Below are 26,045 nucleotides of genomic sequence, written 5' to 3'. Positions count from 1 at the left end.
TAAAATAAAATAAAATAAATCTTTTGCCTGTAGTAAGAGTATCTGCTTTCCTCCCCTCTGGCTCTGCTTGTACGTTTGTAAAGAAAACAAAACCACAGGGGTATAGCTGTAATTGAGCAGACGGGTTCAAAGAACTCAGGGGCTTATCTACAATTCTTTTGAAATGATTTGTGCAATCTAGGATATGCCCCAGAATTTTCCGCAAAATGCAGGAACAGACAAGACAGTCTGGCATATTTGCAAAACACTGTATTATGCTATGTGGGGGGTGGGGGTGGCAGCTGCCCTAAAGATGGGAATCTAATGGTAACAGTTGCCCACCCACTCGTTACTTAGAATAACTTTGAGGACTAAAGAGACTAAGAGATGTGCAACCTAACTTAGCTATTTGATTCAAATATATTGATTTGGAACTAGAAATAGGGCCTTTTCAGTTGTGGCCCCTTGACTTTGGAGCACCCTTTGCTGTGCTCCCTCCCTCAGCATTTTTAAGAAACAACTGAAGACACTTCTTTTTAGAGAGGCTTTTAAATATTTATCCTTTGCATTTATCTGGTAGGTTTCTTAGGGTTTAGCTTTTCATTGATAACTTTTAATTTTCAATTTTTATAAATTGTTATTTTAATTGTGGTTTAAGTGTAGTCTCTTAATTTTTTAACCTTAATTTTTATTCTATATTGTATTTTATATTGTACCTTATTCCATATTGTATCTATTTTATTAATGTTGTAAGCTTCACTGAGCAGTTGTGCACTGAAGGGATGGGGTATAAATGGTTGTTGTTGTTGTTTATTGTTATTACTATTAATATTTTGGCGAGCTTTTTTAATCAGTACATTAAATTCAGGCATCCTCCGGAACAACACACAACACTCTTGCCCTGAGCCGCCTTCTCTCCTCCCCCATATATTTCTGCCTATTCTGACCCCTCAGCTCTTCATCCTTCAAACCTCTGCCTCCTAAGACCATGTCTCTCCAGCTGTCCAGCAGCACTTAGCCATCACCTCTCAAAACCCAAGAGGGTAATTTGAACCATTTACAATAAATTCTACTCTTTTTCTCTCCATCCTGCCTACATCTTTTCCATCCCTCCCTCTTGTCTTTCCTTGCTCCTCAGTTTCCATGGAAACCACGTCTTGATTGCCTTGCTTCTTGTGACCAACTTGTTATCAAGCCAGCGGGGAAATAATGAATGGCTATCTCAGTGCCAGTGAGCATCTTGTAGCAATCTAGCTGCAGGATTATGGGGAAGTTGTGATAGCAAGCATGAATTGTCGCCTTTGCTAAGCATGGTCTGCCCTGGTTTGAATTTGGATGGGAAAATACATGTGAACTCTGTAAAATATTCCCCTTAATGGGAGGGACTATAGCTTAGTGGAAGAGCATCTGCATGCTTGCATGCAGAAGGTCCCAGGTAGGGATGTGCAAAATGTTTCAACATCAAAATGTTTAGACTCGAAATTGGCCATTTCAAGTGGCTTGAGCTTGAAACAAAACACCCTTTCAATAAAGGGCCTGTTTCAAGCTGAAAAAAAGCAACCCCATTTCGAGTCAAATTATTTGGATGTTTCGAGCACCATTTTAGTGGCCTGTTTTTCCCTTCCTGTTTGGTTTTCTGACACTGGTCTTCAACTGGTGATCTCCTTGCCTTTTGGTTGGCTTGTTATCATACAAATCAAGTGTTGTCATGGGCAACTGTGCCCCCATTGGCTGGGGGTAGTCCAAATGTGGCTGAAATTGCTCTAGTTGAGCTTATGGCAATGCTTGCTGCTTGGGGTGTTGCTGTGGCAGCTGTTGCAATGCTAGGAAGTAACATAAGGAATCATAATTGTGTGTGCAACCTTTGCCAATGATGTTACTGCTCTGCATGCACTGTAGCTGGCAGCCAGTGGATTCTGGGACAGTGATTATTTTTTGGCCATTTTTGGACTGTGTATGAAATGTGTGTTCTGTGTTGGGAGGGATAGATTCCCTTTTACTGTGTGCTTATGCAGTGTTTTTCAAGGCAGGGTTACACAATTTTGCAGTTTGTAATGCAAAACCTTTGTGCATGTACTCTGTGAATGCAGCTTATATGGGGGTTTGTGGAATGGTTAAAAATTTGTTAAAAATCTCTCGCTTGCCCATTTCTTTTGTGGGTTGAGTGGTAGGTAGCACCCATAATGCCCTACCATCCAACCCACTTTGGTCTCCCTAGAAGCTACCCATGGGGAACAATGAGGTGTTCTGAGTTTTCCCATTGTTCCCTATGGCCAAAACACTTGAAATATTTCAGGTTTTGTTCCATTGAAACAGCCGGTTTGACCTCCATTTCGATTAAATGTTCTGGCTATCTGCAATTTGTTTCAAGCTCAAAACAAAATGCAAAATCCATTTCGTGCACACCCCTAGTCCAAGGTTCACTTCCTGGCATCTCCAGGTAGGGTTGGTAGAAACCCTGAAGCCACTGCCAGTCAGTGCTGGAAATACTGAGCTAGATGGACCAATGATCTGAGTAGCTGTAAAGCAGTTTCTTATGTACCTATGATTTCAGAAAGAAATCAGATCCAACAGTAAAGGCCACTAATTATTCCTCTATATAGCAAGCATGGGTTTTCCTTGTTGGTTCTCTATGGCAAATTTTATGGCTTTTATTCCCATTTTACAGATGTGTAAATCAGTGGGGGAAGGTTTTGCCAAGACCACCGACTGGAGTTCCTGATTAAAGAGTGGATCCCTCATATGGATGGATGGATGGAATTAATTGAGTGAATGAATGAATGAATGAGGATGTGTGCTCTTTGACTTTGGTTAATTGAACCTCATCTTATTGTACTTCTCCTTTTAGGGTATATCCCTTTGCCTCACCTTGTGAGATGGACTAAAGATTGCTTCTGCACCCCCATAATTTTGACCGTGTTATAACTACATATAACTAACAACTTTGAGGATAATGTCTGCTGTCCTCTGTATGGCTTCCTGTATGGCATCATCACACAAAGATGATGTGTGAGATAATGTCATCATGCTTGGACATGGAGCAGGGCAGTGAAACTGAGCCTAATGACATCATATCCGCATCACTCCTTTGTTGATAGAGTTACACTGGCTGCCGATAGGTTTCCGGGCAAAATACAAAGTGCTTGTCATAACTTATAAAGCCCTAAATGGCTTAGGCCCTGGGTATCTAAGAGAACGTCTCCTTCATTATGATCCCCACCGCCCATTGAGATTGTCCAGAGAGGTCCGTCTCCAGTTGCCGCCAGCTCAGCTGGTGGCCACACGGGGACGGGCTTTCTCGGTTGCTGCCCCAAGACTGTGGAATGCTCTCCCTGCTGAGATACAATCCTACCCATCTCTGACAATTTTTAGAAAGCATTTGAAAACTCACCTCTTCACCCAAGCTTTTTCTGTTCTTTAAATTTTAAGGTTTTAATTCATGGTTGATTTTTAAATTGTTGAGTTGTTTTAGGTTTTTGTTTTAGGTTTAACTTGTTTTATACTATTGTTAACCACCCAGAGACGAAAGTTTGGGGTGGTGTACAAATGTAATAAAATAAATAAATAAATAAATAAAAATATCCTGCATCTTCTTTAATAAAGCATGACTGGGTGAGGTAGGGAAGGAGATTCAGGGCGGTAGCAGCTACATATTCCTTATAACACACAGTTTCCTGAGCCTCCCTTACCAGCAGAGACATTAGAGCTATTACTTAAACAGCACAGGAAGGCAAACATTTCATACACAATCCAAGAGAACATTAAAATAATGAAAATGGGCCATTTTCAAAGGCTCAACATTTACTTCATTGCAGTGGCCAGCAGCCCTCTGGCTGACAGGAAGCCAAGCTACACATGAGGGAATAAACATGTGTGTGGTTATCTTGTTCAGTGCTCTAGCAGAGCATGAGGAGAATCTTAACAGACATTTACTCCTGCCTCCCACATCCTAAGGCTAGTGTGGTGATGTGAAGAAATTTCCACTTTGGAAAAATTATCTTGGCATTTTAAGGTTTGCAGGGATCCTCTAAGTAGAAACTGAAATTCTCTCCAAAGGAGAAATTTCAGATAATTTTCGGTGATACTTGCCAGAGTTATATTATAGCCTCTATAACAATCTGTCCCAGAAAGAGCAGAGCTGCATCAACAAGACAAAAGTCTCACCAAATCATAACTACTTTGCATTTAGGGAAGATATGCAGGCCACGTTACCTTGAAAAGTTTCTCGAAAGTCCCGGAGATGAAGATGAGGGAGATGAGGAAGGAGAAGATCTCCTGGGTGTAGCGGGAGATGTAGCGTACCAGGATACTTCCCTCACTAGCCACCACCACCACCACCAATAATATAAGCCAAAAGCCGACCCAAACTCTCCCCACAATGTACTCAAAATCAAAACTCTGAGAAACCTGTTAAGAGAAATGCGGAAGGGGGTACACAGGAAAAATCCATTAAATATTGGCAATTCTTTCTCTTCCCCTCATCTTGTTCAGGGGAAATATCCCAATGTTGTGCCCGCACTGTAACAAAACAGCTCTCTGAGCCACACTGAAATCTTCAGGCTTACTCTTCCTGCGAAACCTGCACAGACACACTGATAGCTGGGGCACAGGTTCCCAGTTACAGCAAGCAAGAAGATAATTTGATATCTAATGGGGAATTCAAGATCCAGAGAATCTGAGCATTCTCATTTTAACAGGAAGCAAATTTCTAGCTCATATGGCTGGAGAAATAACCTGAAAATGCATGAGCATTGATTGGTGCTTAACATCATAAGAATAGGTTTGCTAGATCAAAGCTAAATCTGCCTAATCCAGTATTGGTCAGCTAGAAACCTAAGGAAGCTCACATGCAGGAAACAATTTTCTATTGTTAGCACCCAGTATTTAGAAATGAGAGATATACTCTTGTGAAAATTGAAGTTCCATTCAATATCATGGATAACCATTTATATATTGTCCTCCATGAATTTCAAATCAGTCCATCTTGTTTTAAAAGGCCTCTAAGCTAATGGCCATCACCAAATCAAGTGGCAATGAATGAATTATGGTGACAGATGATTTTCTGTGTTGGGCAAATTTATCTGGGGGCAAAGTACAGATGGTTTTGCTTTGCAAAATGGGACTGCACTAGATGGACTTTGAAGAATTGTTTTTCAACCACAGCATTGTAAACAAGCTATCAGACTTGTTCACACAACCCGGAACAGGGTAGGAGAAGGCTGCGGCCGGGAGCCACTTGCACCCCCAATTTGTTATCATCTGCAAAGGAAAAATAAGACCATAGGCTCCTTCCGCAACCATCTACTAAGCATCAGCTGAGCCAGAGGGCTTCTTCCTCTCCAGCAGATGTATGCAGCTGCTGAATGAGGTAGGAGGGAAAGCCCTCTAGCCCAGCTGCTGTCTACCACATGATCATAGAAGGCGCCTCAGGCCTTGTTTTCTCCTTGCAGACGATCCCAAATTGAGAGTGTGTGCTGCTCCTAAACTAGAGCTTGGAGGCCTATTGCTAGTCATGTGAACAAGCCTATCATTTAATGGCATATGATTTACAGCAGAGCACCCACCTTATAAAAGGCTTCTTCAAAGACCAAGAGGGGGCCAGAAAAGCCAACCACCAGCAGAGGCTGTGCTCCAAGTAAGCTGAAGACCATACTCTGAACTGCCGTGGAGAGCAGAAGTTCAGATATTCCCATCGTGCTGTTGGTCTTGTCAGCTGGAATTAACAACAGATATTGGTAAGAAAGGACAAAGCTAAAGCCCTCCTCCCTTCTTCTATGCCAGGGGTTCCCAAGCGTTTTAAGCAGGTATACCCATTCTGTCACAAACCTTCAGCTTAGGTGAGAGAGAGAGAGAGGAGAGGAGTGCATATATCTCTCTCTGTGTGTGTATACACACTCTTACGTCTCACACACACACACATACTCTTACATTTAAAGTTATGAGACAGGCTACTACAGTCACTGGCTTACATCCAAACTAAGTTACTCTTGAGTACTCCCATTGAAAATTAATTTAACTATAGTTTTTTAGCCTGGTGTGTGGAGTTCACACCACAGAATATTGGGGATGTCTGTCTCTGAGCTCAAATTACTTGCATTATTTCTATTTTGTATGTTATAGTTGGATTGGTTCTCTCCTCCTTAGAGTGCCTGATAGAAGGATGATCAACTAGGTTGGGGCAGGGTTTTTTTGTCTTTTGTTTTTCTCTAGGGTTAGGGTTCAAGATTCTTTTACTGATAGCTTCTGATACCCAGTTAAAGATTTTCTATTAATACTACTGTATTTTTCTTATGTCTTGGCTCTGATGGATAAGACCTTGTATGTTAACCTGTTTTGTTGGATTCTCAGAGATGTAACCTTTCTGTGTCTATATATAACACTAATAAAAGCATCTTAAAAAAGAAAAAAGAAAATCAATGTGACAAGTTTAGTTTTCCTGTTAATTTCAATGTGAGTGCTACTTTTTTGAAGCCTGTCAGTCAGGCTGAGAGGAGAGGTATGCTGAGCTTCAACACATAGCCAGCCAATGGCTATGTGTAAACCGCCCTGAGCCATTTTTAGAAGGGCAGTATAGAAATCGAATGAATGAATCAGGAGCAGAGGAGGAGGGGCTTCACCCTCCTCCCTCCCCTTCTGCAGTGGACACATAGCTGAAGACATGTCAGGTTAGCTGGTGATCCTCAGATGGGGAACAAATAGCACTCCTTCAGTAGGGGAAAGCATTAGGGCTCTGAGTATCCCCTGGGATCCCTTCAAGTGCCCCTAGGGATACTAGTACCCACTTTTGGGAACTCCTGCTCTATGTAACTCAGAAATCCAAACAGCAAGTTGATAGCAGTGTTCAGAATTTTAGAGCTGAAAAGTCTTGTGGCTGGAGACAGATGATGGTTTTTAAGAGAGGTTTCACTTCCTGTGATGCAGACCTATTTCCTTTGTCCAATTGTTGCTTCTCATAACCCATTTTTAAAAAACAATACAAAAACCCGCTGATCAAAGATGAAGAGGGATAAATGGGCACACTACACAAGCAGTAGGTTTAAAAATCATGCTGATCTGTTCTTAGCAAAATAATTAGCCCCATACAAACATTCTTTTTTAAAAAAGCTGTACTTATGTAGAAAGGTAAAGTGTGCCATCGAGTCGGTGTTGACTCCTGGCAACTTATGTACAGCTATCAAAAGCAGGTGCAGAAATCCTGCCTCGCTCAGCACATCAGTTCCTCCCCCTCCCAGGCTGCTCATGGTTACAGCGGTCATCTGAAGAGTCAACCACCATAAATGTGATGGCAGGTGCTTCTGTGATCGGCAGCCTAGGGTCCACCAAGCAGAAGACACAGTGAAAATATTTGTGAGGTCCCTGTTCAATGTGTGTACAGGGTATAAGATTGTGCTAAGAATTAATATGGAGCCTGCAGAACAACAGCATGTTGGGAGTAAAATTGCACTTGGAACTTGCACAAAAGCTTTGAACATTGCATAGTTTATTATTATTTGGAGATCTGCAGATTCTTGCACTGAGCAGGGTTAGAAGGGAGCTACCATGGACGTCTTAGTCCATGACTCGATTCAAACTCCAACATTCAATGATACTATCTGCTGTCTGGTAGGAGCACACATTCTGCTTGCCTCCACTTATGTTTTACTTGTATATTTGTAAATAAAGCACAAAAACCTCCAATGCCTCCCATGCTTTAATTCCTTGAAAGGAAGCCAAACCCAGTTAATGGTTCCCTTGGAACTTCTTGTGGCTTAGGGAAGTAGAGAGAGTGCTTACACTTCTTTCAAATCACTTTCCACTCTCTGAAATAGTCTGTCTCTAACCTCATTATACAAGACAACCAAAAATTCTGTAAAGCAAGCAAATGATGCATTATAGGGAGAATTGCTTGTTTCTAAACTCAAATGTTTTATATCGTTGCACAGTTGGGGGTTTAATCTCCCCCAGTTTGTTTTTGACCATGACAGACATAGCAGCAAGTACTCCAGACTTCTGTCTGGAAGATCTCTATATGCATGAAAGTTTGCCTTTATTTGAGTAAAAAAAAAACCTTCCTGAATCCAGCCGCAAATCAATAAATGTCACTAAATACATCTGAGATAGTGGGAATTTGGAATACCACAGAAATCTCTGTGTTGAACAGATCCAAAAGTTGAACAGATGTTTTTAAGATTTAAATTGCTGTCTATGGATTGTTTTTAATGTCAACTACTTTGAGCACAACTGAATGGAAAAGCAGTATAACATTTTCTATAAACAAATAAAAAGATGAAAGTAAAGGAAAGGAAAAGCAAGCAGAACACGTAAGCAATCTCTTTCTATAGTTTCTCTGTGCAATTTTCTGGCTCTTGCTTGTGTGTCCAGTCCCTCCTATATGTGGGCAGGGTGCAGAGAGAAAAAATGAGCCAGTCTATAAGACCCTGTTGGGGATATATACCACCGTACTTCTGCTCAGCCTTTCCTGACTAGTCCAGCAGAGAGATACGAGAGGGGAAGGAGTGCTGAGCTGTCGGTAACCCCAGAGATTCCAACATTTCTGCATTTCATAGTAGTTTTGGCCCACCCATTGATGACCAGTTTATGCTGATTTGTCAATGTGCAGCTTGTAATCCCAACTCTCTTACCCAGAAAGCCCCCAAAGGTGATGGCAGGAGAAAGGGCAGCAAAGTAGATGAAGATGACCGCAGCCAGAGCCTGGGGATTGCAGGCATCCTTGATGTCACTGAGATATTTGGGGTACCGCCGTTTTATGTCTCTCACCAGCCCCCCAAAGGGCTTACGGGTCCTGCATAAAGGGTCATCATGGTCGTCTGGTTTGCGAACCTCTACTTTCACTTCTTCCTCTGCATGAAACAGAAGGACATTGTCAGTGACAAAGTTGGATGTGGGAATAAGAAGGGATAATTGTCACTAAGACAATGGTCTTCAAAGGTGGGAGGACCTTTATAGGGCTTTTGGCTGTATAATTTCAGAAAAATTGTTCTATTACACGGAGCTCACTGGAATTGGTTTGGTTCTCTGGAACTGGTTTTGTTTGCAGGTGAAAAATGTTCTTGAAAATAAGGGAATATGGCTACAGTAATTAGAGGGGCTGGCTGAGTTCAGCCAGGGCTCAGCACCAGAACTCATTCTGAGCCTCAGCCTCAGAATACAGGAAGTAAGCATGAAGAGGTGACTGCCATTGTACATGTGCAGAGTGTCCATCAATCAAGGCTGTGTCTGCTCTGCATTAAAAAAATCTGTGCTAAAGTCACCCAAATTCTGCAACCATTCTAAATTATGCAAATTATTTGCATTTGTCTGTTTTGCATAAATATGTGCTGCAAAATATTGACCATGGAAAAAGTCATGCGAGGTACTGAAGTTTCATTCTCTGACTACTGGCAATTCCATTCTCTGACTTCCACCATTGTTTAACTTCTGAGACATTGCCAGATATTCCTTGTCATGGCGTTAGTGCCACTCTGCATACGGAATTAAACGTACATAATATCAAAGGAATCTGAAACACTCTTAGAAGCTTAACAAGTTACAAAAGGCAGTGACCTTACCCATTATGCTGAATCCCACAGCCAATACCAATGTCTGAAGTTGTGTGGTATGGCCACAGAGCCCTGCCTTCCTTTACTGTGTGCTGGGTAAACATAAGTTATCCTTACACATCTGGAATTAGAGGGCTGAGTTGCCAGGCCAGGTGATATGCCTTCTAGGCAGCAGGTTTCAAATTAACAACCACCCTTCTTTAAATAAATTATCCATTGCGCCTTTCCAGCCCTCGAAGTGCAGGAAGATCTTGTAGAAACTTAATGATCTTCCTGCACTGAGCCATACCATACCTTTCTGTTGCTCCTTCTCTGCTGGCAGGTACCTCTTCCGTAACATCTCCTTCTGCACTGCCAACAAATCCTTGAGAAGTGTTTCATTTTCAGTATCATAGGGTGGGAGGACAATGCAACAGTCTAGGAACTCTCCCAGGCTCTTTACCAGGTCTTCCCGATTCTGTGCCAAGTAGGAGTCATTGCGGAACACCTACCCGGGGAAGAAGGAAAAGCATGAAGTCTTGGAGAGGCAGTATTGCCTTTTGGGTTTCACAGGAGAAGCAGCATCTGGGGTGCATTTTCGCAAGATGTTTTTGCACTATTTGCTTGCACTTTTAGTGCTAAAACCTGGGATGATGAAGTATGCTATCCTGATATAACTCCTGCCCCATGGTCACATTCACATACATAGTTCACTTTTAAAACACCTGTTAAATACACCATCATTCCCATTCTAACTGAGAAGTTAAAAGTGTACAGGCAATGAAAGTATGCACTATTTCCAGAGCACTTCTGTCAACTACAGCAAGAGCAGCTCTAGCAGAGGCCTAGCAAGGCCCCTGGGGGCCCAGGGACAAGATCTTTGTAGGGCCCCCCCTATCGTAAGTGTGATGCACAAGTACTCCCCAAGCCACGCCCGCTGCATCTGATGAGCCCCTGGTGGCGCAGTGGTAAAACTGCCGCCCTGTAACCAGAAGGTTACAAGTTCGATCCTGACCAGGGGCTCAAGGTTGACTCAGCCTTCCATCCTTCCGAGGTCGGTAAAATGAGTACCCAGAATGTTGGGGGCAATATGCTAAATCATTGTAAACCGCTTAGAGAGCTCCGGCTATAAAGCGGTATATAAATGTAAGTGCTATTGCTATTGCTATGTCAGATGCAAGGAGCAGGACAACAAACCTCTCTCCCCTGCCAAGGCCTCTGCCCCAGTACCACCGCTGCCCTTGCCCTGCTGCCACTTCTTATCTTTGGACCCGTGATGGTGGCGAGCGCAGCGGCTGGGCCTGGCCTCTCTGGCAGGCCAGCATGCCTCTCTTGACAACCGGCCGGCCAAACTGTGCACCTGCGCAGTTCAACTATGAAAGTCACATGCCTGTGACATCACAGGCATGCAACTTCCATAGTCGAACTGCACAGGCGTGCAGTTCGGCTGGCCAGTGAGAGAGAGGCATGCTGGCTAGCTGAAGAGGCCTGGTGTAGCCACAGCACCCGCCACTGCCACCACACAGGGGCAAATATAAGAAGCGGCAGCGGGGCAAGAGCAGGGGCGATGGGACAAAGGCAGGGGCGGCAGGGTGGTTTGCTTGGGGGCCCCATGGGGGGCCCCTTGACCTTCTAGGACCAGGGACATTTGTCCCTGCTTGTCCAACGGATGCTACGCCCATGAGCTCTAGTGAATTGGTAGATATGTGCAAATCTCTGGATTTTAGGGGTTCAGAACTCATTTAGTTCAGAACTTTTTTTAAAAAAATGGGTATGTGCAAATTCAGATTAAAATAAATGTTAAAAGAAAATGCTTCTGATAATGAAGGCATCTGCTCCAACTTACCTAGGACAATTTTTCTCATAGCTATCCCTAGTTATCTGGTGGGCCACTGTGCGAAACAGGATGCTAGAATAGATGAACCTTGGGCATGATCCAGCAGGGCTGGATTATATTTTTATGTTCTTACATCACTGTCATTTGCCAATTGGGAAAATTTTGGAGGATGTCTTTAAAAACATTTTAGTGTGTGCACACATGTTTACTAGCTTCCTTTTAAATCTTCCTCCATAACTGTTTATCTAGCTATAAAATGTTACTAAAAGTGTTTGCTGCAGCTGTTTTATCATATGGACAAACAGATTAACTGTAATATTAAAACATTTTTACATTTAAAGTCTTCAGTCCCCAGGGGGCTGAAAAAGAAAGGTATATATGAAGAATAAATACATTAAAACGAAATGGCTGTTGTTCATTTACTAACTCTTTTGTTTTAGAAGCTAATGTAAGATGAGCTACCAAAATGGAAATATAGAAGGCATCATGGGAACATAGGAAGTTGCCATATACTGAGTTGGACCATAGGTCCATCCAGGTCAGTAATGTCTACACAGACTGCCAACGGCTTTTCCAAGGTTGCAGGCAGGGGTGTCTCTCAGCCCTATCTTGGAGATGCCAGGGAAGGAACTTGGAACCTTCTGCATACAAGCAGGCAAATGTTCTTCCTAGAGCAGTCCCATTCCCTGAGAGGAATATCTTATAGTGCTCACATGTAGTCTCAGATGTAGTCTCACATCAGTGCTATGCAGGAAATACAGAGTTTTGTGTGTATGTGTTTCTCTTATAGCTATATATAAACTTTTATGAAGATTGGAATGAGGTAGAAATTGTTTTATTTATTACATGAATAATATAAATAGGATTAGAATTAAACTCAAAGATCGATATCATTTGATGTAATATTTGTGTGATGTGTTTCTGTATCTGGGTATATGAAAGTTTATTGTAGTAAGTGGATATTAGCAATAACAATAAAATATTACATTTTAAAAAGGAAAAAGAAGAAGACTGGATTAGTACCATATAAGACAGGCATCAAAGCATATGTAATAGAGTATGAGTGCTGAACTCCACAGTGATTCCTGGTGTTATACTACAAAGAGATAAGTGTACCTGTTTTCATCTGTGAAGTATTGAAGGCTATGTGAAGGAGTAGAGGTGAATGAGTGAATATGAATCGAATCCAGCTTAGCATATTTTTTTAAAAGAAAAAGCTCCAGTAACAGAGTGAATGGGTGGAAATGCTCAAATTATTAATATTATAAATCCATAAACACTAGGTCTCCACCTAATTAGGCTCACAGAGGTTCCAACTTACCCTTTCAGACATCATGATTGAGATGGCTTTCCCAATCTCATGGTAGTTGACATGCGGAAGCTCTGGGCCCAGCACCACAACAAGGAACCTCATGGGCACAGAGGCCTCCAGGACATAGTTCAGTTCCACAGCCTCCTTCAAGCGTACAAAGGCCAGAGTAGGGCAGGTCAGGAATGCGGCACGGCCTGAAGGGAGGATGGATGGGTATGGGGTGTCATTTAGGGGCCTTGGCACAGAAAGAGAGAGAGAGAGAGAGAGATGTAGATCATAGGCCAGAGTGGGAGAGATCCAAGCAGAGACAAAGGGATGGAAGAGAAAGGGAACGAGGGAAGAAAATGAGAGATAGAGAAGTGAGCAATTAAGTTTTGGACAAGCAAGATAGAGAAGCAAAGCAGTGTTTATGCTAGGGACAAGCATAGCTGCCCCTGCCAAAATGCACAAGATATGCAAGAACCAGCAAATTCCCCTTCCCATCCCAGGTAGACCAGCATGTACCTTGTAGAAAAGAAAAGTAAAGTAGTGCTGTTGAGTCAGTGTCGACTCCTGGCGACCACAGAGCCATGTGGTTGGTAGAATACAGGAGGGGTTTACCACTGCCATCTCCTGCGCATTATGAGGTGATGCCTTTCAGCATCTTCCTATATTGCTGCTTCCCGATGTAGGTGGTTCCCATAGTCTGGGAAACATACCAGCAGGGATTCGAATCAACAACTTCTTGCTTCCTATCCTAGGCAAGTTACTTCCCCACTGTGCCATCAGGTAGAAGGAATGGATTATATATCACATTAGTGACCTAGGCAGACTGGTTCTCCCAATACACAGGGCGAGGCAACAGATCTGGGGCAAGTGGGTAGCAAACAGCTAGTTTTTAAATTTTATTTTTATACTTATAGCAGCAGCAGGGAGCACCTTTTGGATTTGTGTCTCAAGCAACAAAATGTCTCAGGCTGCCCCTCCCCTGCATAGACATTTTAAATCTACTTAAACTTTTTGTAACTTTAAGTTTCTTTCAAAAGGACAGAGAAAAGGAAAGGAGAAAGATGGAGTGGGAACAGAGAATTTCTTTTTTCCAGTCTCCTCTGATTAAAGAGATTGGCACGGTCATAAACAACTGAGGAGTGAAAAGAAGGCCCTGAGACCCAGTTCAGTGGCTTACATACTGTGCAGCACTGTTCCCTCTAAGGCATGAGCATGTGTGTGCACTCACAAGTTTTCTGATGTTCACTCAGTTAATTTTAGATCCCGCTCAGGTTGAATTAGGAAGGCCCCACTCTGAATGCACGTGCGCACATGGTGCCTTGGTGCTGCCGCCCAGAACAAAACTCATTCTGCACAGAGATGAAGAAAATTAGAGGGACCACTGCTGTGCAGTGCCCCACCCATCCAAGAGTGGGGCATGCCTGCTGCTTCCATTTTCCTCCCAAGCCCATCCGTACTGCTATCAAATGTGGAAGGGCTCTGTGGCATCTATGGACTGCATCATCGCTGCAGCGACAATGCTTCCATGATTTCCAATGGGAGCACTGTCACTGCAGTGATGATGCAATCCTTAGGTGCTACAAAGTTCCTCCACACTCAGTAGCAGCAAGGATGGGCTTTGGAGAAGGACAGGGACCAGCTTCTCTCTTGGATTAGTGGGGTGCTGTGCAGTATTTAAGCCAGTATTCCTTGTCAGTATCTGAGGATTTCTGAAGCAAGCCTTAACTGAGGCAACCTTGGTTTCACATCCTAACATGAATTTTGCTACTGTCAGTCTGTCTTGAACTCAGATCCCCATATCCTGAGGCACAGACATAGCTTGCATGACACTATTTTTTCTGAGGTTTCTAGATTTACTCTGCCCTTGAGAGCTGAGTGCTGACCCTGAATCTCTATAAAACATTATGGGTGAAGCCTGAGTAACAGGTAACTCTGCTTTCATACTGCCTCTTGTTTCTCTCCACACCTCATGAGCTTGTGTTTACACACTCATGTAGGCCTCTGTTCAGGCACAACTCCTCACTTTCTACACCCAATCCTGCCGTCCTCATCCTTAGATTGTCATTCAATAGTGGCACACACTTGAAGTTCAGTGGGTCACTAGTAGTAGTAAGCAGCTAGGAAGCACAGTACATCTTGATGTGGGCTGCACTCAGCCTTGGACATTAGAACTAGCAACAGGTCAGAGAAACATGGCCTGGCCTGCTCCTGTGCCTTTAGCTTCCTGCTTGGCATGCAGGAAGCAGCAAGTGACTTATCATGGCATGGAGATAAGCATAACTGCCTGCACATCAGGCTACTGTCAGAGATACAGGAAAGGAGGTAGTTAAAAGCTGGCAACCCTTTTTAGCATCGACAACACAACAGATGTTCACAACGTCTTTTTATTAACCTGCAAGCCCAAACATCCATGGTTTATAGCAGACTGACAGCCTGTGGCGGGAGGGGTGTGTGTGGAATCAGCTCTCTTCCAGGTTACAAAAGTTGATCTTCCTGATTATTTTTACTCAGCACAGGCAAGTAGGGGAGTAGCTTTCTATAAAGCTGGCCTCACCCAATCTGAAGTCATGTCTCACATGAACATTTCCCAGGAACACACATTTGAAGAATCCCCTCAATATCTGATGACCCGAGAACAAGAAGCTATCCACTTCAGTGTCTTCATTATCAATTCTGAGGCTGGTTTCTGTACCCATTGTGATTAGTTTAGTCTTCTTTACATTTAGTCGTAGTGCCATTTTTTCACTGTGCTCCTTGGCTTTCATTACTAGAGCTTGCAGATCATCCACATTCTCAGCTATCAGAGTGGTGTCATCAGTGTAGCGCAGGTTACTTCCTAGTGCAATCTTATTCTCTATCTATACTGTGTCTACCTGCCAAGCAGGGACCTCATGCAATTTTTGCAACTCCACCTGCTGGTCAGCTCTTGAAGAACCCACCCACTACTTTTGTAGTGACTGGGGAAAGGGATGAGTTCTTCTCAGAACACAAGAGCTGGCCAGCAGGTCAAACTGTGGAAATTGTGTGAGGTCCCTGCTCAGCATGTGTAATATCACACTAGTGAGAAGTGTGGAAGAGTGTGGAAGCTGGTAGTAGTGTCTGTATGGGAAGCAAAATCATGCTTGGAACATGAGCAAAAGCTTTGTAGAGTCCACATTGTATTGCCAACTGGAAGAACCCCAAGGTTCCTACCACACTGCAGTCCCAATTAAAATCACTCTCTCCAAAACTGCTATTTGATACAGGAGGGAAACTGCCACTGGTGTCAATGGTGTCAACTGGTGTCAATGCTGCCATTGTTGCCATTGGTGTCAATGGCAGCTTCCCTCCCACAGCAAATATCAGCTTGCGGGGAGCATTTTTGTTGCGACCACAGTACAGTGGGAGAAGGTTAAAGCTTTCTTCTTGCACCATAGTCCCAAATAAGATCAGGCCCCCAAAACTGCTATTATACAGAAATTAAAATCACACACATTAAAGGGCAGAGCTGTATTTAGTCATGTGCAGTTTGGACCTCATACCACTGGTTCTTACTTAGCACTATCTACTTCAACTAGCAGCAGCTCTCTAGGGCCTCAAGTCAGAGGCCTTCCCTGTTCCTGCTACCTTGGATCCTTCAACTGAAGATGCCAGAGATTGGCCCTTGAGCATGCAAAACAGGTCCACTGAGCCATGGATCCTCCCCATCCCTCCCATTACAGAACCCCTTTTACAATCACACATTATAAGATACATACCAACCAGGACCAAAGTGGCTTCTGAATCAGGTGGGACCTTCTCTAAAAGTTGCTGCCTGTAATTGCCACCCCTTGACTCTTCCTGCAAGAAAAGGAAAAACAGGAGGTTGGTCCCCAAGGTAATGCCACAATTTGTGCTCTGCTTCTTTTGCCCTCATAATGGGGACTCTGAGAAATAAGGCTTTAAAAAAAGTTAATACCAGAATTGGAATGTTCAGTTGCTTGTTCCTCATGAGTTCATATCAAGCTCAAAACAAATATTTTAAGACTTGCTTCAGCTTGTTACAAAAAAAAAAACACAACCACCCCCAAATAAAAAACCTACATTAAAAAAAAATAGAATTGACAATTTGAATAGAAATACAGTTCATATCTTATCATATGTGGGTACAGTCCCTTTCTTTAAAATGGCAGTCTTTACAAAACTGACCAGAGAAAAATTGCTATGATGTCGTTACATAAATAAAATTGTTGTTGTTGTTACAACATAAAAAGCAGGCCTGTAGTCTTAAATACTAGGGAGTAAATCCCACTGTACTCAGTGTGGCTGACTACTAGGTCAGATCAGACAATTCTCCCCCATCCATGAATTTAGTCCATCGTGTAGAGAGGAGCATGAGCATTGCCTCCTCTCCTTGTCCACTTGGCATGCTGGCTCCAGTTCCACATCTGCACATGAACTAAATGTACATAGATGGCCTATGGATGTAAATCCCTATATGTGTAGGCCCAACCTTAACTATCATGGCTAACTAATGGTCACTGCATTGCTAACTAATAGACCATTGCATACCACCCCCATGGGGATGGTAGCGGCAGAGCCATTGAACCAGGTGGGCAAGGAGAGCAGGTGCACTCACACTTTCCTCCATGCAGTGCTCGAAACTGAGGGCAAGTGGGTGTATTGTCTGATTCAGCCCTCTGAATAAACCTGTTTAGGATTACTTTCTCTGTTTCCTTTGGAGGAGAGATCACCAGTTTCTTATGGTGTCATAAAAAGCTATTGATTTATGAATGGAGAGTGGACTATTATCTGCATTCAGATGTCAACAAGAGTAGGGGTATGCAATATCAACCTCTGCAGTTGGCTGGCATCATGAAACCTCTGGGATTAGCCAGCCTGGTATAAATACTTGCCTCATCAACATTCTGCTTGAGGCACTCCATCTTCTACAGCCGCTCTAGGCCAGGCCAGGCCAGGCCACTGATCTCAAGAACCTTACACTGGAGAGCACAACCTCCAAGACTAGTTCCTACAGCTCCACTCACAGCTCCCACCCACAGCTCTGATATCTAGTTGCAATTTTTAATTATTAAGAAGTTCCAGGGAGGGATAGAATCTACAAGTATGTGATGCTTTCCTCTCCCTCCAGCCAAGACTTGGATACACTGAATCTGGAAGAGGACCTTCACTGGTCCACACTGGATGGGGTGACTGCAATCCCAGAACCCCTTTATTGTAAGAGTGGGGCTGTTCATCCGAATGGCCCCTCTACATGCACTCCAAATACCGTTTTAAACAAGTATTTGGAGCACATATAAAGGAGACATTCAGATGAATAGCCCCTCACACAGGATGAAAGTATGTGCAAGGAGAACTTCAGGACCTCCATAGAGGGTGTCTCGATGGGCGCATGCTTGGTGCGTCACTTTCCGAATGGGCAGGGACAGTATTATCACACTGGCCCAGTGTCTGAACAAGACTATTGTTAGGCAGAAATGGGGTCAGGCACACCTACCAAGCTCTGGTCAGTAAAGGGAACTGCTAAGTACATTAGATAGACCTAACTTAGTTTCCAGGTCAGGCTTGTTTTCTTGACTTGAGCAATAAGGGAACACTATCACCATTGCCATTGACTGGGACAGCCCTTTCCTCACCTTCCCTGTTTAGGCAGAGGGACATGCAGAGAGGACGCTGGGACATCCACAGAGGACATCACAACGGGCATCATACCCAAGATCTGCATGCCTTGAGAGGAAGGAAAAAGCAGGAAGGAAAATGAAGAGAGCCCAGGCTCAAGGAGCTCAGAGCATCAGCTCCTGAATGGACCAGCTCTGGCCTCAGAGAACTGTTGCCTCAGCCACCCTTCCTTCATCTACCTGGGGCTTAAGCAGGAAAGAAGAAGAAGAAGAGAGCCCAAGCCAGGTGAGCTCATGACGCCAGCTGCTATAGGGACCAGCACTAGCCTGAGACCTTTGTTTTATTGTATGTATGTGTAGTTGTTGATTTAATCTTAAATCACAAACCACCTTAAATTTTAATGCAGGTACTGTATCTACATTTCGTAAATAAAGAAGTAAGATAAATATTGATGATGTTCCTCGTCACAGATCTGCATCAACCTCGATGTATTGAACTTTGCCTTAAGACCTGGAATTTGTCCTTCAAATCTGAAAGCTGCTATGTCTAACAGATATCTCCACATTATCCCAGTGACTGTATGTAATCCTCCTGGGGGGACAAGGTGCATGCCCACCTATTCTTAAAACATGCAAATGATATGCACTCTTTGTGTAATATTTAATGTGTCTGCTCAGTGGAGGAGCCAGGGAACACAGGCCTGGGTTCTGCCCCATCCCTGGTGGCACTGCTGCCTGTGCACACCAGTGACACCCATTGTGCATGACATCACGTGCACATGGGCGTGGTCTGACTGTTGGAGGGCCTGCACAAGTTCTCCAGAGCTCATTCTCAGCCAGCATTTGCTGGCTGGGTGCATTTATTTCCCTTCTTCTCACTCTCTGGAGGGCTTGCACAGCCCTTCTGTGGCTCGTGGCCAGGTTATTTGAACCCAACCACTCAATGGTGGCTCTGCCTCTGTGTTTGCTTGTGTTTTCATGAATGCAACCTATATAGGCAGGGGCTGTGGATGAACTCAGCTGCTAGAGCTGGCGGCTGAAGCTTGAGAGTAGCTGGAGTCAGAGCAAAGGCTTGAGCCAACACCTGAAATACAGCAGGTGATAGATAACTACTTCTGAGCAGGCAAGGGCATAAACCCAGACTTCTAGTATTTGCACCAGGCCTGGCAGATCCAAAAACTTTATTCTGCCTGCTACCTACAATGGCTACTTCTGCAACTTCTATTCCCTTCTGGTTCCAACCTCTGGCCCTAGGGTTCCTGGCAGAAGTCCCAGAGTTCCTGACACAGAATCTCCAAGACGAGAACCCTCCATCTCCAAAATCCAACTATCCAAGGCTGCCTTACCTGTTCAGAGCCAGAGGGCAAAGTCTTCATCTCGATTGGTTTATGTTTTTGCAAAAGTGGTTGTGTGATGCCTTTGGCAACAGGTTGTTGCAGTTCTGCAGGATGAAAACTGTCTTGTACAGTGTACTCATCAGCGTGACTGGACAAAGAGTGAAAGAAATAGAAACAAATGAAGTGGGAGCGGGGTTGGATAAAGGTTTCATTTCATCTCTAGGACTTCAGGATAAGAAAACATCCAGTGAATAATTGATATTAATAAATACTTTATCACTGGTTTCATTCACAGACAGCTGATACATGTGAAATTATCAAAAGAGTTTAGCGCCCACATTCACTGGGCTCAGCATCTCCCACACGACTTTCAGAGGCAGTGGCGTAACTAGGGAAAACGGTGCCCAGGGCAAGCACTGAAATTGCGCCCCCCCCCCGCTGTGCCCCCAACATACATTTGACTGACACACATGTTTCAGAAAACTTTTATTTTAAAAATTTCAAAAATTTCAAAAATTTCAAAAATTTCAAAAATTACCAATATCATACATGTGGTCAAGCTCCTATCTACCAATTCAGATTTATTTTTTAAAACTATCCAAATTGTGGGGCTATCATTAATTTGTTTGGATAGCTCAGGTTAAAATGCTTGAAAACGACAAATTTCAGTATGCTGGGGCTCATGAAATCCCCAAATATTATGCGGAGTTGTACTTGGAAAAACTAAAAGAAGTGCCTTTCTAATTCTCTGCTATGCATTGTAGCATCACGATTACATAAGTTTTAAAAATAAATGGAGAATTTGACTTTTCCCAGATACTCTGAAAATAATTAAACGATATGCAGCGTAAACTTTGTCACTGTTTGGAATATATTCTAGTATTTCAGAAAGACAGTAAAAATGAGAGAAAGAGCAAGAGACTCCCAGTGGGCCTTAATACTAAGGATTTCACATTGATTCAAAGACAAACTGACCATTAATAGCCATATTATTAAGACATCACATTTAACTCACTTATCACAAGAAGCAAAGTAAGAGCAAATGGATACAATCTTAGCTCATAAACTTCAGCTCAGTATTCACAAGCCCTTATTCTCTGTACATAGTGCCAATCTGAATATGTGTACAGTGACATATTATATTAATTTTTTTTAAAAAAATTACCTGTAGCCCCTTCGGGGGACATCTTAAAGGCTGTGGGGGGTCTGCAAAGTTTCCCCCTCCTCCCACTGGCCTCTAGGGCCTCACAGGCACCATTTGAGCATTTGCAGTGGTCATTTTTTAAAAAATGTTTTTTTAAAAAAAATGGCCACTGAAAACAAAATGGCCACTGTGCATGCTCAAATGGCCTCTGCGAGGCATGGCATGCCCTAGGGCCTCACAGAGGCCATTTGAGCATGCCCAGTGGCCATTTTGTTTTTGGTGGCCATTTTTTAAAATTATTTAATTTTATGAAATTGCGCCCCCCTTCAAGTGGTGCCCGGGGCATGTGCCCCCCCTGCCCCCCTATAGATACGCCCCTGTTCAGAGGACCTAAGTTTGCTTGAAATTTTGCCCTCAGAGCAACGGGGAAATCTGTCCCTTCCTCTCCCCACAGAAATAAGATCCCCCCCCCCCCAGTTTTCAACTTGGCTTCTTTATCCACACCTTTATTTAAATGTGTGGAAATCTGTACATTTCTGAATCTTTGCATTTTCTGGATGTTTAAATATTAAATGACTTCATAGATCCCCCCCCCCCTTTTAGAACATTAAAATTATTTGTTAAAATAATTCTTAGGGATGCTGTGTTTTTGGAAAGAGCATGAACTTCTGAAGGCAAGCTCATTCTATACCACAGACTCCCGTGTGATATAAGTCACACAGTATTTGTGGGTACAAAGAGCACAAGTGTGGAGCCGTTGTGATGACAGGCTGTGCCCTAACCTACAGGTGTCAACTGAAAGGTATAGAAAGATCTTGCCATGCATAATGGTACAAGTAGAGGGCTCTTCTCTGTAAATATGGGAACTCTGCTTTCCCAGGGTTCCTGTCCATGCAGACATATTTTTAGACATTTTAATGAACAGGTATGGGGTTTTTTTTGGGGGGGGGAAGCTTGCTGTCGTAATGCTCCCCCCATGCACTTTCATTGTATGTATGAAGAACATGTGAAAAGCTATAACTCATCACCACCTCAGGCCAAGAGTGGGCGTGCTCCAAATTCTATCTAGTGCTACTACCCCAAGAGTAAAATACAATACAATACAATACAATGAATATTTCTATACCTCTTTTCAACTAAGTTTCCAATGCAGTTTACACAGATATAAATAAATAAATAAAATGGCATAGATAGATAGATAGATAGATAGATAGATAGATAGATAGATAGATAGAGATATAGACATAGACATAGACATAGATATAGATATAGATATATAAAAGGAGTAGAACATAGCAGCTGATTAGAAGCTACCAAGTTAAGGATACTGCTGAACTGAAGACTGATGACTTAGACTAGAGGGTTTTCCGTTACTTTATAACACTTCTTTGCCTGGCTACAGCTAGAGAAATGGCTTCAGCTCTTCCAGCTCCAGATAGAGACCTACCCACCCACCCAGAGGTGCACTTAGGTGAATTTGGAGCCTGGACCTAAAGGCCTTTGGAGCGCCCACCCCCCGCTGGAGGCCCCTCTCCCACTGCACATTAAGCATTAACCCCACACACACATACACAGACACACATACCCTGACAAATACAGTATTTTTAACACACTGGGTATATTTATGCAGATATGCAGTAGCAGAAACATTTCAACACACAATGTAACATATCCCCATCCCACATATCTCTTTCCTCACTCCCCACTCTGTCTCTCAAGCACCTGGCACAGTGCAGGCCAACAGCGACCCCACCACCTGGGACAGGCGAAGGAAGATTTGGGGAGCCCCAGAGGGTGTGGAGGCCCTGGACTTCAGCCCTGAAGTCCAGGGGTAAGAGCACACTGCACCCACCACTGACCCTGCTGCCACTCTTGCATACCCAACAGCTGTACTAGTGAGCATACTCTACTCTCCTTCCTATGGGCTGGTTCACACGATCAATCTAATATTAGCTTTGTGAGAATCTAGAAGTTCCCGTAGCATGCGCACTCCCATAGAACAATCATGCAAACCCAGAAATTTCCCCCCATATCTGAGTGACAATGCGCTAACCTTACATGATGCTGAGATACATAATTTTATATTTGAACTTGGCTTGACATCAGATTAGTGTGTTGCCAACCAGAGATCAGGGGAAATTTCTGAGTTTGCACAATTGCTCTATGGGAGTGCGTGAGCCACAGGAACCTCTAGATTCCTGCAGAGCCAACATTAGATTGATTGTGTGAACCAGCCCGATAAACCATAGGGCAGAGGCCCCCTTTCCTCCACAAGACTAGACCAGAGTTCCCCAGCTTGATTCCCCAGATGTTGTTGAACTACAGTTCCCATCATTCCCAGCTATAATGGAGGCTTCTTGTAGTCCAATAACATCTGGGCAGCCTAGTTCAGGGTTGGAAAGCTCTGAACTAGACAATCTAGAAGGCATCTCCATTGTTAAAATGTTGCCCAAAACATAAGGAGCCCTGCTGGATCAGGCCAAGGCCCTAGTATAGCATCCTGTTTTGCACACTGGCCATCCAGATGCCTTTGAAAAGCCTACAAGCAGGAAATGAAGACATACTGCTTCCCCAGCCATTGTTCTCCTGCAAACTGGTATTCGGAGGCATCCTGTTTCTGAACCTGGAGGTAGCCAAGAGCCATGAAGAGAAATGGCCATTGATAGACTTTTTCTCCATGAAGGCGTTCAATCTCCTTTCAAACCTATCTAAACTAGTACTCATCACCACATGACCACATCTTGTGGCAGCAAATCCCATAGATTAAAATGGAATTCAGTGGTCCCAGCTTTCTCTACTGCCTGGCTATGGAATCTCCTAGGCTCTGCTTCATCTGGTTTTCCGGCTGGCTGGGAGTTGCATACAAATAGTATATGCTTGTTACCCTTACCAAGACAATCATCCTTCTGTTCTCACCCCTTTGCTCAGCTGAGGCTGGAAGGATGCTCCCCTTGATAAGGGTAGCACCTATATGCAGTACTGCTTCTATGCAACTCCCACCCATGTGGAAAACCAGATGAAAGAAACTTTGGTGGGTATGACAAACCCTAACCCTTCTCCCAAACTTGTGCTGCTCATATTGAGCACAATCCCTCACCCCTCCCAACTTCAACCTGGAAGAGGGCTGGGGCTGGTCCATATTACACTGTGATCTGGAGACCCTCTGAGCTCCTTAGAAGTCTCTTCTACTCAGTACCTTCTTGCATATCAACCTACCCCAGCTTCTACTAATTCAGCTTATCAGTGGTGCCAGCAGCTGCCTCTTGCGGTTGGTCGGGGGCGGAGGGGAGGGGAGGGGAGAGAGCCAAGGGTTACCATAGGTGGGACTAATAGAAGGCAGGTCCAACCCTAAGTTATAAAGAACTAGCTCATGGTTATAGTCATCTGTAAAGGTGTTTTAACCCTAACTGGCTGCTTGCTTGTTTGCCTCTCAGTAAAAGAACTACCCAGAGGAAGTGCCAGTCCACCATTGTCCTCCACTTGCCCCCTCATTCTCTAGATCTCTGAATGTGCAAAAACTGCTAGTGACATTTTTAAAAAGAAAAAAAGAAAAGATCTCTAAGCGAATCCTGGAGAAATCCAATGCTTCCTGAGGGCTTTGTTGGGATGCTGAGTGAGGAGAAAAAGGCTGGCTACCCTCTGGAGAGGGGGAGGGTGGAGAAAGGTAGCCAGGGCTCCTACCTCCTGAACTCCATCTGTTAGCAGACTGAGTGTTCCCATTTTGCACACAGATCTCCAGAGAGTCTACTCAGCCTGCCTAGAAGGACCCTGGGAAATCAATTGACTGGGATGGCCTAGTTTGCTGGCTATTGTTTAGAATAGGTGCCTGTAAGCTATTTTGACTTCTGATTGGTTGGGGGCAGGGCTAGCCCCTGCCCACCCTTGGGGGGGGAGAAAAGAAAGGCAGGTTCTGATTGGTACTGGGGCCCTAAATATGCAATTTGGGAAGTACGTATGTATGGTAATTACTTCATTTGGGGGAAAAGAATCCCACTGAATACCCTAAGAGGGTATTTACCTCAAATGTTCGTGTGTCCGCCATCTTGGATCGGGATGGATGACATCATTACAAACTACACCATTGAAGTGTCCCTGTGTGTCACTCACTACAACTGTACCAAATTTGGTCCAAATCGGTTAGACAGTCCTCAAGTTAGTGCATTTGTGCCTCAAAAATTCACACATTTGTCATCTTGGGTTTGGGGTACTATACCATTGAGGTTTCCCCATGTGCCCCTACAGCTGTAGCAAATTTGGTTCAAATCAGTTAGGCGGTTCACAAGTTAGCTCACTTGTACCTCAAAAGTTTATGCATCCGCTACCTTAAATCAGGGTGGATGACATCATCACAGGCTATGCCATTGAAGTATCCCTGTGTGTCATTCACTGCAACTGTACCTAATTTGGTTCAAATTGGTTAGACAGTCCAGAAATTCACCTGCTTCCATCTTAGATGTTTATGTGGCCGCCATCTTGAATTAGAGTGGATGACATCATCACACACCACACCATTTGGACATCCCTATGTACCCCTACAGCTGTAGCAAATTGGTTCAAATCGGTTAGGTGGTTCACAAGTTAGCTCAATTGCACCTCAAATGTTTACGATTCTGCCATCTTGAATCGGGGTGGATGATGTCATCACAAACTATGTGGTTGAGGTGTCCCTATGTGTCCCTACAGCTATAGCAAATTTGGTTCAAATTGGTTAAGTGGTTCATAAATTAGTCCACTTGCCTCAAAAGTATACACGTCTGCCATCTTGAATCAAGGTGGATGACCTCATCACAAACTATGCCATTGAGGTGTCCCTGTGTGTCGCTCACTACAACTGTACCTAATTTGGTTCAAATTGGTTAGACAGTCCACAAGTTAGCCCACTTGCACCTCAAACATTCACGCGTCCGCTATCTTGGTTTGGGGTAGAAGACATCATCACAAACTATGCCATTGAGGTTTCCCCATGTGTCCCTACAGCTGTAGCAAATTTGGTTTAAATCGGTTTGGCGGTTCACAAACCTTCGAGGAGAAAGAATGGACAGATGACGGGAAACCAGGGATGGATTTCCGCTGAGAAATACTCAAATGTCCAACAGAAAAACAGTAGCAAAACACCATCACTGGCACTTATCGAAGATTGATTGAACTTATAGGACACTTGAAAAAGACACATTGAAATAGCGTATAATACTGGATAGCTCTTGTGGTCCCCTAGTTTTCAATATTATTGTTCTGTTTGTACATATGTATTGTTATACATGTTTGGTCATTACATCTTATTTATATATATCCAGATCACTATATATAAATTATTGATCTACTTCCAATATAAT

At 43.5% G+C, this 26,045-nt stretch overlaps 1 protein-coding gene across 2 annotated transcripts in view; it reads right to left on the bottom strand.

The window, feature by feature from the left end:
* The window catches only part of SLC4A1 (solute carrier family 4 member 1 (Diego blood group)), a 90,857-nt gene that overhangs the window by 26,839 nt on the left and 37,973 nt on the right, over window positions 1-26,045 (bottom strand). For both annotated transcript variants that reach the window (XM_053262395.1, XM_053262394.1), the window contains 7 exons: window positions 19,578-19,716; window positions 16,372-16,453; window positions 12,656-12,840; window positions 9,813-10,005; window positions 8,601-8,819; window positions 5,544-5,692; window positions 4,192-4,386 (listed from right to left, as the gene is read on the bottom strand). In XM_053262395.1, the coding sequence (XP_053118370.1) occupies window positions 4,192-4,386; window positions 5,544-5,692; window positions 8,601-8,819; window positions 9,813-10,005; window positions 12,656-12,840; window positions 16,372-16,453; window positions 19,578-19,716 (1,162 nt within the window). The remainder of the gene's footprint in view (window positions 1-4,191; window positions 4,387-5,543; window positions 5,693-8,600; window positions 8,820-9,812; window positions 10,006-12,655; window positions 12,841-16,371; window positions 16,454-19,577; window positions 19,717-26,045) is intronic.

The sequence above is a fragment of the Hemicordylus capensis genome, chromosome 6 (assembly GCF_027244095.1).
Source record: "Hemicordylus capensis ecotype Gifberg chromosome 6, rHemCap1.1.pri, whole genome shotgun sequence".
NCBI lineage: Eukaryota > Metazoa > Chordata > Lepidosauria > Squamata > Cordylidae > Hemicordylus > Hemicordylus capensis.
The sequence above is the reverse complement of the archived record's forward strand: the minus strand, read 5'-3'. Positions and strand labels throughout refer to the sequence as shown.